Source organism: Ovis canadensis, chromosome 11 (genome assembly GCF_042477335.2).
Source record: "Ovis canadensis isolate MfBH-ARS-UI-01 breed Bighorn chromosome 11, ARS-UI_OviCan_v2, whole genome shotgun sequence".
NCBI lineage: Eukaryota > Metazoa > Chordata > Mammalia > Artiodactyla > Bovidae > Ovis > Ovis canadensis.
The window spans coordinates 55,095,849-55,112,419 of NC_091255.1; the positions used below are offsets into that span (position 1 = coordinate 55,095,849).

At 34.7% G+C, this 16,571-nt stretch overlaps 1 protein-coding gene across 1 annotated transcript in view; it reads left to right on the plus strand.

The window, feature by feature from the left end:
• The window catches only part of EFCAB3 (EF-hand calcium binding domain 3), a 493,997-nt gene that overhangs the window by 315,428 nt on the left and 161,998 nt on the right, over nucleotides 1–16,571 (plus strand). Inside the window, exons 68-72 of the mRNA XM_069541641.1 lie at nucleotides 336–440; nucleotides 1,234–1,287; nucleotides 1,640–1,744; nucleotides 14,708–14,761; nucleotides 15,449–15,553. Of these exons, the coding sequence (XP_069397742.1) occupies nucleotides 336–440; nucleotides 1,234–1,287; nucleotides 1,640–1,744; nucleotides 14,708–14,761; nucleotides 15,449–15,553 (423 nt within the window). The remainder of the gene's footprint in view (nucleotides 1–335; nucleotides 441–1,233; nucleotides 1,288–1,639; nucleotides 1,745–14,707; nucleotides 14,762–15,448; nucleotides 15,554–16,571) is intronic.

Sequence of the window (16,571 nt, forward strand, 5' to 3'; positions counted from 1 at the left end):
AGGCATATAATTTGTATGCCTTTCTAGATGAAATTTATGTACCTAAGATTGCATTTCTCTAAACATAATGCTAATTTCAAAACTATCTGGAGAAATACTTAAATTTCTGTTTAGTGAAGAAAAGAACCAATATTTGGCTTTTTTTGTTTTTACCACTTACATAATCAGGGTAGTCATAAATGTTAGTCTTTTGTTTGTTTACAACATTATTTTTAAGTACCCACAAAATTATAGTACATGAGTGAAAATGTTACTAGTTAGCAGCTTTTGTTGTAATAACTCACTGATTTTTCTCCTTCTAAAATTCTTTTTATCACCATTTGTGTCTTTTCTAGGAAAGCAGATAAATGTCAGTGACCTAAAAAAAGCCCTGAAAGACATGAAAGTAGAAGTCACAGATAAGGAATACGTGAATTTAGTAAAAACTCTACCAGTTGATGGTAAGGATTTTAAAATTATATATGTATTCTTCAAATGGCTTTAGAGTGCTTGACTGTATCATTTTCTTCTAAAATAACTCCATATTGCTAGTAAGTTGTTGTTTTTTCTTTGTGTAATCATTTTGGAAAACTTTCAGTACTTGATTTTTGCCAAAGAAAATCTGGGTCATTTAATTTATATTATGGTAGGCAATAGCTGTTTCATTCATTCCTACCAAAAAAATTATACGTATTACTGTCCTTGATTCCACTAATATGCCTGATAGTAAGTGAAAGGGTGTGAAAATGGAAGAGTAAAGGCTACAATGGAAGAAGTCAGAGATAAAAGAAAATCAAATGGGATATACAAGGTTTAGGACGTCCGTGGTAGTTCAATTGGTAAGGAATCTGCCTGCAATGCGGGAGACCTGGGTTCCATCCCTGAGTTGGGAAGATCCCCTGGAGAAGGGAACAGCTACCCACTCCAGTATTCTGGCCTGGAGAATTCCATGGACTATATAGTCCATGGGGTCCCAGAGAGTTGGACAAGACAGAGAGAGCAACTTTCACTTTTATACAAGGTTTAGACCAATAATCATTGTTTTTATCCAAGAGCTAATAGATTTGCCTCATTAAAGTCTTTCTCCAAATAAATTTTGTTACTATTTGAGAGCAAATAAGTACATTTCAGGAGAAAAGAATTATTAAATTCTCTTTTTGAAATTATGGGATTAGGGGAAGAATTGAAGAATTATTTTTTATGTGAATCCCCTTTTTATTTTTTCTCTGACATGAATTATGCCTTTTCTTACAGTTGAAGGAAAGGTGTTTCAAAAAAGGTTGCTAGACAGTGTGAAGAATCTTAAAAGTGAGTGAAAAGTATGATGAGAAATCAAATAAATCTGAGATATTATTGTATATTTTCATATATGCTAACTTATTTTTTTCATTACATTAAAAATCCCATATGTGTATTTTCTCAGTATTATGCATGTGTTATATGTTATGCCATAAATCCCTGGAAAATTACCCAGTCCTTTTAAAATTTGCACTTTGTTGATCGAATGAAAGATGAAGTCGAATTATCAGTTGATCCTCCTTGTACCCTTGACTGGGTGTTAGTGCACCTTAACGTCTTCTTGATTAAAGTGTTAACTATAATACACATGAATTAATGCAGATTTTTCTCACATCTTGGTATCTTTCTTGCCTCTTCTAAGGAGGAAAGATTGATATGATTAACCTGGACACATTTTTGGAAAATATGGGGATTGAGCTTTCACATAAAGAGCTTGAAGATTTTTCACAAAACCTGCCAGTTGATGGTGAGCATTGTAGATAAAAATTTATTCCCTTTAGGACATATTGGGTTTGAGAACATCTGTGAATTAATGATAGTACTTATTTGGTTTTAACAGAGCATTTTGAACAGCTTATAGCCAAACTCAGGTCTCAAATGAAAACACATCCTTGTTTCTTCATTAATCCAAGACCAACAAGTGTTTTCCAGTGTGAATAATAAAAACTGGTGAGAATGCTAACAGATCAAAAAATGAAGGAGAGGAAGGAAGATAGGATGAGAACTATTTTAAAGAAACATTAAATAATAAGTCAGAAGGAAAAAACAACCTTTAATGAGGAGTGATTAAATGTATGCCTCAGTTGTTCTGATATAAACAGAAGATTAAAAGGAGACAGAAAAACACTAAGAATTTTAAAAGAGCATAATGATACTCACTGTTGGGTATAAGTTGGGATTAGGGTGTTATATATATTAATACAATGAACATTTTTCCTGGGTAAAATAAATTAGTTACCAATATTAATCAAAGATGAAGTGAAAATATAAATAGGCCAATAATGATAGTGGGAAAAAACTATCAAATAAGTATAGCTATCAACCACCACCCATCACTCCAACAAAAGGTGACAGGCCTGCAGAGAATAAATTTGAGAATAAATTCCTTCAAATTTTCAAGGACTTATTTATTTTAATGCTAGCTAAACTGGTCCAGAGGACTCCAGTTTAAGATGATGAGAAAAACAAAATCCATTTAGTTTTTGTTTCCTCCAATACCTAACAAAGGAGCAACAAAAATGAAAAAGTAAAAAATCCACAAAGGAAATTTAACATCAATCAAATAATAAAAAAAGACCAATCTAATGCCATAAATATTTAAAGGAGACAACCAGAGAACCTATGAGAATAGGGAAGGAATGGAGACACGTATGTATAGAGAATAGACTTCTGGACACAGCAGGGGAAGGAGAGGATGGGACGATTTGAGGAAGTAGCATTGACATACATACACTATCATGTGTAAAATAGAGAGAGAATGGGAAGCTGCTGTATAACACAGGGAGCCCAGACTGGTGCTCTGTGAGAACATATAGGAGTGGGAAAGCGGAAGGAGAGGAAGGAGGCTTAAGAGGGAGGGAGTACATATGTAATTATGACTGATTTGCATCATTGTATGGCAGAAACAAATACAACATTGCAAAGCAATTTTCCTCCAATTTAAAAAAAAAAGATTCTAAAGTAGAAACTACTGCAACAGAGCTAGGCTCCTCTGAGCCTCTCTCCTCCTGCAGAAATTAAATTGGTGAAATCCAGAGAGTTATCACTAAAATGCCCAGATCTGTGATGAAGAAAACTGAGTACATAACTTTTTTCTCTCTCCATTTATGAGGAAGAAGAAGAAACAGTTGTTGGGGAGAAATGGCTACAACAGTGAAAATGAATGATTGGAATCACTCATTGATAGAAGTAAAAGCTTCAGAGCTATAGGCTGAATCAGGGGTCTAATCTGAAGCCCAAGAATACCATCCCATAGGCAGATCTGGGGTTTGGTGAAATGTCTTTACCAGGGTCTCAGAGCAATGACCCCTGTTGGGACATTTAACCAAAGTTCAGATATGAGAGCAGGGCTCAAGTATAAGACCACATGACATATCTCACTCCACCCTTAGATTACAATAGAAGTGAGTAGAACAATTTTCTTCAAATGCCATCTCACTGAAGAAAGCAAACTGGTCTCAGATGCTGTAGAAAGGGCTATTAAAAGATACATTAAATCCTGAGAATAAAATGAAGATCTGGACAGAGTTGCTAAAGCATATGCAAGATCAAAAAAAAAGATATGGTGACAATTCTAGCATTAACACAGTGAAGAAAAACAGAAAAGTGAAAGGGAAGGTAAGAAGATAGGATGAAGGAAGATAGCATGCAAAAGACAAATAATCCATCAAGTAGAAAATATAACCTAAGGAACAATGAAAAAGAGGTTGTTTAATTAATTCATATTACAGGACAACTTTAATGGATTCAGTAAAACTAAAGCTCAAAAATGAGATGGTACCATAACATATAAATATTGAAAAGGTAAATTGAAGAACTAAAAAAAGAATAAGTACAAAAAGTCATTATAGAATTATTAAGTAAATTATAAACATCAAAAACTTTAAATATAAAGTGCTAAAAATCATATTACAGTATGAGCAGACTTGGTACAGTAAAGACAAAGAAAAAAGATTAAGGTTATAAAAAATCTAGTAGATATGGATGATTCACAAAGGCATCCACCATAAGAATATCAAATATCTTTAGAAGAGAGTATAACAATTAAAACTTTTTAATCAATGATAGTTTTTAAAAAAGAAAATTTCTATAAAATGAAGGAATGAATGCAGATCAAAAATGTCACACCAGGCTCTAGAAAATGGTGATCCAGAGTGCCCTACAGTGAAATATTTTCTAGTTTGCTTACTGAACTTTAAGGAAACATAAGAATTTTTCAGACACACAGATAGAAAGCAGGTAACAGATGAGGAGAGGAAGTGATGGGTTTCCAAAGCAACATTCAACTCCAGAAAAGAATGTCAGAGTATCTACAAAGGTGAAAAAGAAAGTGTGACAAAGAGTATTATGTATAACTATGATGTCATTCAAATATACATAAAAATTTTATATATAAATATAAAATTCCAACATTTAATAACATGGGAAAAACTAAATGAATTCAGCACCTCTTGAAAAACAGATGATTAAATATAGTTAAGAAATAACTGAAAATTGAGCAAAAGGAAACAATAGTGAAAAGACTAGTGGTGACCTGTAAATCTGTTTGAATACAGAGCAAGTACTAGACAATTGTGGGGATGATAGATGTAAAATAACATGTTTATATGTGTCAGTGTAACAATGATAGCATAACTAATAAAAACATGAAAGTGAGGGGGGAAATGGGAGGAAGTGAGAAAATGCTTTTCATAGCAGGAAATCAGGTGATAGTTTTTAAAATTGAAAGATTAAGTTTGAAAATATGGCTTCACCTCTGTTTTTCATATTCTTTTAAAATTAACTGGACATCTTCCTAAATATCTCTTGCACTGAGGTATATTTATTAGAAATTGAAGATTCTTATTTTTAAAACCATATATATAGTACTTTTTGAAAATAATTCTCTTTATCTATCTTAACCTATGCAACTTCATAGATGAGAGTCTGTGGAATGACCAGTGATTATTTCTATGGGAGATAGGATTTGGAGTAATGTTTTTCCTTTTCCCAGTACATAGAGAAATATATAATACATAGAGAAAAGTGTGTAAAACATGAATTTCCTGTGTAGCTAATGGTTATAAAACAAACAGCTGTGTACTCTCCACCAACATCTGAAATCCAACGTGTGTTCTCTTTCCCAACACTGCCCACTCAATTTAATCACCACCATGATCCTTATGGTAATCACTACTTCAGTTTTATTCATATTTTACCACATAAGTATGCATCTCAAATTTTATAGTTCACCCATATTTTGAACTTCATATGAATGGAATCACACAGCAAGGAACAGTTTGTCACTGGCTTCTTTTTAGTGAGTATAGGGGTAACTTACTGAAGGTTAAGTTTATATTTTTCTGATTACTAATGAGGTTGAGACCTTTTTATATATATCTATTAATTATTTGTGTAATCTCTTTTGTGGACTGCCTTTTCAATTATATTGCCCGTTTTTCTACTGTGATTTTTTTCTTATTGAACTGTGGAAGTTCTTTATATATTCTCTGTATAGGCACTTTGAGGCTAATTTGCAATGCAGATAACTATCTCTTTGGCTTGCTTTTTCATTCTTTTAATGGCATCTTCCAGTGAACAAAAGTTCTTAATTTAAATGTAGTCAAATATATCAATCTTTTCCCTGATGGTATCTTTTATACCATATAAAGGAAATCTTTTCCTATCCTAAGGTCATTAAAGTATTGTCCCACATTATCTTTTTAAAATTTCTTTGTTTTGCATCTCAAATTTAACTAACAATCCACCTGGACATGATTTTTGTATATGGGATGCCGTAGGAGTTAAGTTTCTTTTCTTTCCCATATGAATATCAAATTTTTCAATAGCATATTTGAAAATACCATCAGTACTATCTTTTCTTGCTATAGTGCCAAGTTGCTACAGTCAAATAACATGGATCTCAGAGCAGAGTATGAATTCATGTAGTATAATGTAGGGGAGAGAGGTAGAGTCTCAGTTCTGCCCTACCTAGCTTACAGTGTGAGTATGGACAAGAAGCCTTTCAGTTTCCCTGGGGATTTTCCTCTTCAAGTACAGAACTGAGGAGGGTGAGCTAGATGCCTTTTAAGAGACCTGTTGGATTCATGTCAATGTATGGCAAAACCAAAACAATATTGTAAAGTAAAATAAATAAATAAAATAGATTTTTAAAAAAGAGAGAGAGACCTGTCAACTAAAAGAATCTAAGTCAGCTTGAGATCCCATCTTTTTTTTTCAGATTTTATTTTATTTATTATTATTTTTTTTCTTACTTTGAGATCCCATCTTTGAGCAGACATTTAGGTGGCAAAGACATAAATTAAAAAACAAGTGAGTTAGGCATTTATTTTTGATGCCATCACTCAGAACTTTTCTGCACCACACTGCAAGGAAATTGTTGCCTGATACTTTATCTAATGGTTGGTAACATTAAAGGTTGAACAAATGAGGCATCAGACAATGAAAATTTTATTAAAATGTAAAAAATATCAGGCCAATTTTGGATTTAGAAACAGTACATAACTTGCAGTCAGGGCTTCTTGCCTGCAAATTTTAAAAGCCATCAACCTGGTCAGAAAAAAATGCCAAGCCATTCAACAGAGATCCAATGACAGCACACCTGTTAAACATACATTTCCTAAAATCCTCCCAGAAAGGCAACTTTTTTCTTTTTTTTTCTCTCAGAACTTTATTTTTTTTTAAAATTTTAGTTTTTTATTTTTTAAATTTTAAAATCTTTAATTCTTACATGCATTCCCAAACATGAACCCCCTTCCCACCTCCCTCCGCATAACATCTTTCTGGGTCATCCCCATGCACCAGCCCCAAGAGAAAGGCAACTTTAAAGAAATTAGTTCTAATGAAAGGATACTAGTGAGTTCAGTGAGAAATACAATATTTTTTTTTTACATAGCAGAAAATTGACACAAAGAGAGATGGTTTCTGCTTTTCTGTTCCCTGAAAAGAATACAAATGTCACTTCTAGAATCCAACATACAGGCTTAATTTTCAAAATATATAATTTTATTTTCTTCATAAGGCAGCCATACATAATAAACCCTAAGAACAAAACAGTCACAAACTTTTTCCATAAACCTGGACTTATTGAAGGCTTCCACTAGTCTCCAGGAGGTTACAGCCAGGTTAGTTCTGATGTTTCAAATAATCAAGCTTTCTCTACAGCCAAAATTCCTTTTATATTTGGGCTGTTGAATACAAGCTCAGGAGATAATTTGCCTTCAACATAGTCCATCTCTGTTCCTAAAGGGGTTGCTGTGCTTTCTTTTCAATAAAGACTGACTCCATCTCAAACAATTTCTTCATCAGAGTCTCCTTTTGTCTTCATATCTTCTAGAATATAAGAAAAGCCATTTCAGCCCTTGGTTTGAACACAGACTTTCACACCACTGTGTTCAGGGTTCAGACTTATCTTTAAGAAGTTCTTTACTGCAATGTGTCAGGGTGAGGGTAGTCTTGGGCTTGCACCTTCCTCTTGCTCACAGCCCCAACCATGGCCAGGACTAACAAAGGCTGCTAAGTCGCTTCAGTCGTGTCCGACTCTGTGCAACCCCATAGACGGCAGCCCACCAGGCTCCACCATCCCTGGGATTCTCCAGGCAAGAACGCTGGAGTGGGTTGCCATTTCCTTCTCCAATGCATTAAAGTGAAAAGTGAAAGTGAAGTCGCTTAGTCGTGTCCATCTCTTTGCGACCCCATGGACTGTAGCCTACCAGGCTTCTTCGTCCATGGGATTTTCCAGGCAAGAGTACTGGAGTGGGTTGCCATTGCCTTCTCCGTAACAAAGGCTAACTCGTTTTTAATCTCAAAGGGAAATAATTCGATATTTCACCAGCAAATATTATTTTGTTGAAGGTTTTTTTGTGATTTGGGGTTATTTACATAACCTTTAGTAAATTAAAGGAGTTCTCTTCTATTCCTATTTTTGTTTTGGATGTTGGCATTTATCCAGCTCATTTTTTCTACACCTGATCATTGCATGTAATGAAGTGGTTATTGAAGTGATTATATAGTATTTCTCCTTAAATATATGAATCTGGGGTAATACATTGATTGATTTTTGCATATTAAAAAAACTTTGCATTCCTGGACTATATTAATCATGATGGATTATCACTTATATATTATTGGATTCAGATTACTAATATTTTATTGAAGATTTTTGCATTTATGTTTATAAGAGATTTTCCTTATTTGTTCAGTCTTCATTAAATTTTACTAGCAAAGTTAAAAAAAATATGTTGAAGAGTATTTCTTGTTTGAATTCTCTGAAAGAGTTTTTTAAGGTGGCATTATTTCATTCTTAAATGTTTGGCGGGATTAACCAATGAAGACATCTTGAGTCTGAATTATTATCTTATTGTTGTTTGTGTTGTTGGAATTTTTAACTTCCAATTTAAAAGACTGTTTCTTCTTGTGTCAGTTTGGTAAACTGTGGTTTTCTAGGAATTTGTCAATTTTATATGAATTTTTAATGTATTTCAATAAAATTATTTAATAACTATCTTTTTAATGTTTGTAAGATTAGTATGGGAATCTTGCTCATTCCTAATATTGGTTACTTATGCCTTTCCTCTTTTTTTCTTGGTTAGTCTTACCAAGGGTCTAACAAGTATTAAAAGTCATTCCAAACAACTAACTTTTCACTTTATTAAACCTCTACATTCTTAATTCCTTTTTGTTTCATTAATTTCTGCTCTTTGTAATTTTCTTTGATTTCATTTGCTATTCTTTTTCTAACTTAAGGTGCATGCTTAGCTTATTAATTTTTAATTTTTTTCTTTTCTAATATATTTTGAATTCTGATATATGACAGTTTTTTAGTTATTCAGTTTAAAGTATTTCTTAGTTCTGTTGTGATTTATTCTCAGCCCTTGTGTGTGTGTGCTGTCGCTTCAGTCATGTTCAGCTCTTTGTGACCCCATGGACTGTAGCCTGCTAGGCTTCTCTGTCCATGGGATTCTCCAGGCAAGAATACTGGAATGGGTTGCCATTTCCTCCTCCAGGGGATCTTCCCAAACCAGGGATGAATTTTGAGACATGATATATTTTTTAGTTATTCAGTTTAAGATATTCCTTAGTTCTGTTGTGATTTATTTTCAACCCTCAGATACTCCCATGTGCTTTATTTCTAGGTTAATTGCATGGTAGTCAAAGAACCTACTCTGTGATTTTAATCCCTTTACATTTTATTGTATTTTATTTTTCAACAACTTTATTGATATATAATTTACATACTATACAATTTGCCCATCTGAAGTATTCAATTCAACAGGTTTTAGCATATTCATAGACTACATGACCATCACCATAATCGATTTTAGAACTTTGTTGTTGTTTTTGTTCAGTCATCCAGTCATGTTCGACTCTTTGTGACCCCAGCCAAGCCTCCCTGTCCCTCACCATCTCCCAAGTTCATGTCCATTGCATCGGTGATGCCATCCAGCCATCTCTCCTTCTGCCCTCAGTCTTTCCCAGCATCAGAGACTTTTCCAATGAGTCAGCTGTTCACATCATGTGACCAAAATACTGGAGCTTCAGCTTCAGTCCTTCCAATGAGTATTTAGGGTTGATTTCCCTTAAGATTGACTAGTTTGATCTCCTTGCTGTCTAAGGGACTCTCAGGAGACTTCTCCAGTACTACAGTTTGAAGGTATCAATTCTTTGGTGCTCTTCCTTCTTTACAGTCCAGCTCTCACAACCGTACATGACCACTGGGAAGACCATAGCCTTGACCATACAGACCTTTGTTGGCAGAGTAATGTCTCTACTTTTCATACACTGTCTAGGTTTGTCATAGCGTTCCTGCCAAGAGGCAATCATCTTGTGATTTCACGACTGCAGTCACTATCTGCAGTGATTGTAGCGCCCAAGAAGAGGAAATCTGTCACTACTTACACCTTTTCCCCTTCTATTTGCCATGAAGTAATGGAGCTGGATGCCATGATCTTAGTTTTTTAATGTTTAGTTTTAAGCCAGCTCTTTCACTCTCCTCCTTCACCCAACATCAATATGCTCTTTAGTTCCTCTTTGCTTTCTGGCATTAGAGTGGTATCATCTGCATATCTGAGGTTGTTAATGCTTCTCCTGCCTATCTTAATTCCAGCTTGTGACTCATCCAGCCTAGCATTTCCCATGATGTGCTCAGCATATAGGTTAAATAAACAGGGTGACAGCAGACAGCCCTGGCGTACTCCTTTCTCAATCCTGAATGAGTCAGTTGTTCCATACAGACTCTAACTGTTGCTTCTTGACCCACATACCAGCTTCTTAGGAGATAGGTAAGATGGTTTGGTATTCCCATCTCTTAAGAGCTTTCCACAGACTGTTATGATCCACACAGTCAAAGGCTTTAGTATAGTCAATGAAACAAAAGTAGACAGTTTTCTGGAACTCCCTTGCTTTCTCTATGATCCAGTGAATGTTAACAATTTGATCTCTGGGTCCTCTGCCTTTTCTAAACCCAGCTTGGACTCTGGAACATTCAGTCAGTGAGTTCAGTCGCTCAGTCGTGTCTGACTTTTTGTGACCCCATGAACCACAGCATGCCAGGCCTCCCTGTCCATCACCAACTCCCAGAGTTCACCAAAACCCATGTCCATTGAGTCTGTTATACCATCCAGCCATCTCATCCTCTGTTGTCCCCTTCTCCTCCTGCCCTCAATCTTTCCCAGCATCAGGGTCTTTTCAAATGAGTCAGCTCTTCACTTCAGGTGGCCAAAGTATTGGAGTTTCAGCCTCAATATCAGTCCTTCCGATGAACACCCAGGACTGATCTCCTTTAGGATGGACTGGTTGGATCTCCTTGCAGTCCAAGGGATTCTCAAGAGTCTTCTCCAACACCACAGTTCAAAACCATCAGTTCTTTGGTGCTCAGCTTTTTTAATGGTCCAGCTCTCACATCCATACATGACCACTGGAAAACCATAGCCTTGACTAGACGGACCTTTGTTGGCAAAGTAATGTCTCTGCTTTTCAATATGCTGTCTAGGTTGGTCGTAACTTTCCTTCCAAGGAGTAAGTGTCTTAATTTCATGGCTGCAAACACCATCTGCAGTGATTTTGGAGCCCAGAAAAATAAAGCCAGCTACTGTTTCCACTGTTTCCCCACCTATTTGCCTGGAACATTACCAAACCCCAAAAGGAAACCTCTTACCCACTAACAATCACTCCCTACTCTCTTCTTCTCAGCCTCTAGCAACCATTAATCTGCTTTTCATCTCTACTGGTTTGCCTGTTCTGGAGATTTCACATGAATGGAATCATAAGTGACTGGTTTCTTTCATATAGCATAATGTTTTCAAGGCTCATCCATTTTATATCGTGTATCACCACTTCATTCATTTTTGTTGCCAAGCAATCTTCCATTATATGGATATACCACATTTTGTTTCTTCATTCATAAGTCGATGAACATTTGGGATTTGTTTCCACATTTTGGCTATTATGAATAGTGCTGCTATGAATAGTCTCATGTAAATTTTTATGGATGTATGTTTTCATTATTCTTGGGCATATTCTTAGGAGTGGACATGCTGGAACATGTGATAACTATGTTTAATATTTTGGGGAATTGTAATTATTTTACAAAGCAATTGTATCATTTTACATTTCTATCAGCAACATGTGAGGGTTCCAATTTCTTCACATCCTTGTCACTACTTGTTATTATCTCTCTTTTTTATTATAGTCATCCTAGTGGTGTGAAGTGGTAGTTTTAATTTTTATTTATTTTATGTCTAATGATGTTGTATATCTCTTCATGTACTTGTTGGCTATTCATATATTTCCATTAGAGAAACATCTATTCAGATTCTTTACCTATTTTTCAATTGGGTTGTCTTTTTATTCTTGAGTTATAAGAATTCTTTATATATTCTATATAAAACTCCCTTATCATACGCATGATTTTCAAATACTTTCTCCTGTTCTGTGAGTTCCTCACTTCCTTGACGGTGTCCTTTGAAGCACAAATGCTTTTAATTTTGATGAAGTCCAATTTATCTATTTTTTCTTTTGTCACCTATGCTTTTGGTGTCGTACCTAAGAACGTTTTGCCTTGATTTATTTTTATATTTCTTTCTAAAGGTTTTATAGTTTTAGCTCTTAATTTTGAGTCTATGATACATTGGAAATTATTTCTGTATATGGTATGAAGAAGGGATCTAACTTCAGTCTTTGGCATGTGGATATATAGTTGTCTCAGCACCATTTGTTGAAAAGTCTCCTCTTCTTCATTGAACTGTCATGGTACCCTTGTCAAAAATCAATTAATAGTAAATACAGTGATGTATTTCTGAACTCTCAGTTCCTCTCCGTTGATCCATATATCTAGCCTTTTGCTGGTACTTCACTACATTGATTACTATCACTTTTTAATAAGTTTTGAAATTGGGAAGTGTACGTCTTCCAACTTCGTTCTTTTCTCTGAGATTGTTTTGGCTATTCAAGATACCTTATATTTACATATGAATTTTAAGATTGGCTCTTAAAATTTGGCAAAAATGCCAGCTAAAATTTGATTAAAATTTTCTTGTGTTTCTAGATCAATTCAGCATGTGAGAGAGGGTAGGGGATAGTCACAGATATTATTACATCATTTCAATATTAAGTGTTCTGATCCATGATCATGGGATGTCTTTCCATTTATATAAGTCAATCAATTTCTTGCAATAATGTTTTACAGTGTTTGAAGTATGAGTTTTGTCCCTTTTTTTTTGTAAATTTATTCCTCAGTGATAGGTGATTTGTTCTTTCAAACAAATACTATAGATGTTACTATAGATGGAACTGTTTTCTTAATATTATTTTGGGCTGTTTATTGTCATTACTTTTATTTTTAAAGATTTATTTATTTGGCTGTGCCAGTTCTTACTTGAGGCATGCAGAATCTTCGATTTTCGTTGAGGCATGCAGGATCTTTAGTTGAGGTATGGGAACTCTTAGTTGCATCATGTGGGGTCTAGTTTCCTGACCAAGAGTCAAACCCAGGCCTCCTGCATTGGGACCATAGAATCTTAGCCACTGGATCACTAGGAAAGCCCCTCAGTACTTTTAAAATTATTGATATTTGGCTTTACAATGCAATATATGATCATTTTTGTAAATGCTCCCTATGTGAAAGGAAATGTGCATTCTGAAATTATTGGGTACAGTGTTGTCTGTATGTCCATTATATCAAGTTTGTTAAATTTGTAGCTCAAATTTCCTGTAGTCTTAATGCTTTTTCTCTGCTTATTTTGTTAACTACTCAATGAAATATATTAAAATATCCAACCATAATTTAGAATTTTTCTTTTTCTCCTTCTAACTTTGCAATTTTTATGTATTTGTGACCATGTTGTTTGGTGTCAATATAACTGCACTACTTTGTTTTTGCTTAGTATTTGTATGCTCTATATCTGCCTTATATTTCAGATATTTAAAATTCTTAAATTTTAGATGGTTAGATCACTTCCTTGCTGAATTTTACCTAACATGTAAATAAGATATAGTAACCTTCTTTATCAACTGTTCAAAGAACACAGAAAGCAGAAACACTTCTGGTTTGATTTATGAAACTATCTTAATAATCTTGATACCCAAACTTGATGAAGAAAACACACAAAAAGAAAGATCACTAGCCAGTCTCTCTCATAAACAAATGTGCAAAAATCCTAAACAAAATATTAGCAATATGAATCCATCTTTTCATTTTTGTATTACTAATAGCAGTTATGATATTACTAACATATTTGTGTTTAAATCTACTTCTACTCAATGCCTTTATTTGCACCTGTTCAACATTCTGTTTTCTTCCATCCTTGCTTTGCTTTGGGGTTTCTATTATTTTTCTTAATAGTTTGGACTTTTTAAAGATCATTTCAGAGATTACAATATACGTCCTTAATTTATCTTACTCCAATTTTGTATTGGCTTTTATCCTCATTCGAGACAGTGCAAAATTCTTGGATTATTTTAATTTTGTTAGTCCCCCTTCCCAACTTATTATTTTGTTTTACACACTATGCTCCTCTAGAATTATCATACATTATCATTTCATTTCTTCATATTCTTTCTTGCAGTCCTAAATTGAAAGGGGCCATTGAATGCTAAGCAGGATTAAAATTTTTTCAACTTATTCCTAAAAACTACTTGTAAAATTTTTTAATATAAATTTATTTATTTTAATTGAAGGTTAATTACTTTACAATATTGCATTGGTTTTGCCATACATCAACATGAATCCACCACAGGTATACACGTGTTCCCCATCCTGAACCCCCCTCTCTCCTCCCTCCCCGTACCATCCCTCTGGGTTGTCCCAGTGCACCAGCCCCAAGCATCCAGTATCATACATCGAACCTGGACTGGCAATTCGTTTCATATATGATATTATACGTGTTTCAATGCCATTCTCCCAAATCATCCCACCCAAAATTTTATAACATTGGGAACAAAGAGGAATTTATAAGTAGGATTTAAAATAAGACTTATACATAAAGAATAAAAGTGTGAATACAGGAGGAAATAGTGGGATGCATGAAACAAAGTAGAGGAAAGGACTAAAACAATTTTTTCTTATGTCTAAGTAACTTTATTATATAAAATGTAATAGAATAGAACTAAAATGTAAGCTGATACCAACATTCTAGTTGAGGGCAGGAATCATAGGTTGAGAAAGCGTAAGGAACAGTCTCATTGTTGTATATGACTGCTTTGTGTCTTACAGTGGATGGGAAAGTTGATCTAAAAAATGTGACACTGAGTATGAAAGACTTTACTGGTGAGTTTCTATGACACTGAAATCATAATGCTTTATAATAAATCATATTTTAGAGGCTCTTGTCTAGTAGTCTATTGTTCATATTAATTTTGACATTTACCCGATTATCATTAAAGATTTCTACCTGAAAAAAATCCACTCAATCTCTGGTTACCTATGTATTAAAACAAAACCACAGACTTTGTTCTCATAACAAGTTCTATCTATGGTAGAGATACTATATAGGTCTGTCTTTGCCTGCATGTGAAGTTAAATTTTAGGTAAGCATGTGAAAAAATAAGGCAAAGCCTTGGAAAGTTCAAGATAATATATTTTTGTGTGTGTATGTGTGAACAGTTACATAAGTTCATATAATATCTCCTCTCATAATTATTTCTTTTGGCAATTCATTATCCAACCTGATAACTAGATTTCATTCTGCATATTATTCCCAACTTTAAGAGAGCCCTCACTATCTCAATATTATAACAGCAAATTTACTTTGACTTCTATTGACACACTGAATTTCCATATCCCATTTTACCTCTGCTTTTTAACCACAGATTGGAAATGATGCCATATAAATTATTATAAATGTATCTTTAAAATACATGCAACATAGGCTAATATCATGTTCTAGTGAAACTCTTTAAAACATTGAATAAAATTTCTAAAGTTTTCACCTATAAACACTCTGTCTTTTCAAAGGAGAAAAGATTAATGCCAGTGATCTGAAAAATGTTCTTGGAGACATGGGGATAGAAGTCAATGATAAGGAACGTCTGGAACTGCTAAAATTACTGCCAGTTGATGGTGAGCTGCATTTGGGTTACTGTGACCTCCAAAGCATTGAGTTTTATGGTTCTATTTATGATGTTTATACTTTGAAGTGTCACGTGTTTATATTTACCTGCCCCCACCCAACAGCTCTTGCTTTCTTATGAACAGTGTCTCTATTTCTCTGTGCCAACTCAAGGACAGAGATCAACTGTCGAAAGAATCCTCTTCCAAAAAATCAATGTTGAGGAGGTAAGATGTTACTGATGATTTTGAAAAGGGGGAGGAAGGAGTGGAATTTACATTTTGTCTCTCTCAGTAAGGATCACAGAAGTCCTCAGAAGAAAGTTTCTTTCTTCCTTTAAGTACAAAAGCTCAACATCTTTCTGATAGCTTCTCAGCAAAGTTCTATGTATCCCTGTAATCTTATACCAGCTGCCAAGGAATTAGCGTTTTCTGTATTATTATGTCAGTTCAGAAGTTAGCAACACCTTCAAGCATGAGCTTTGTAGCATCCAGTACCAGCAGCTGCATCATGAAGAAGAGCCTGAAGAAACCTGAACAGGCTGCAGGTTACAGTCTTCCACTTCAAAGCAACATCTCTGCAGAGAGTGCAAAATACTTTGAGTACAAAGATGAGTCTGAGTTTGCAAAGCCTCCATGTTATTATATTACCTGGCTAAACAGCACATTAAAAAGCAGAGATATTACTTTGGCAACAAAGGTCCATCTAGTCAAGGCTATGGTTTTTCCAGTGGTCATGTATGGATGTGAGAGTTGGACTATAAAGAAAGCTGAGCACCAAAGAATTGATGGTTTTGAACTGTGGTGTTGGAGAAGACTCTTGAGAGTCCCTTGGACTGCAAGGAGATCCAACCAGTCCATCCTAAAGGAGATCAGTCCTGGGTGTTCATTGGAAGGACTGATCCTTCTGAAACAGTTGAGGCTGAAAAGTTGAGGCTGAAACTCCAATACTTTGGCCACCTGAAGTGAAGAGCTGACTCATTTGAAAAGACCCTGATGCTGGGAAAGATTGAGGGCAGGAGGAGAAGGG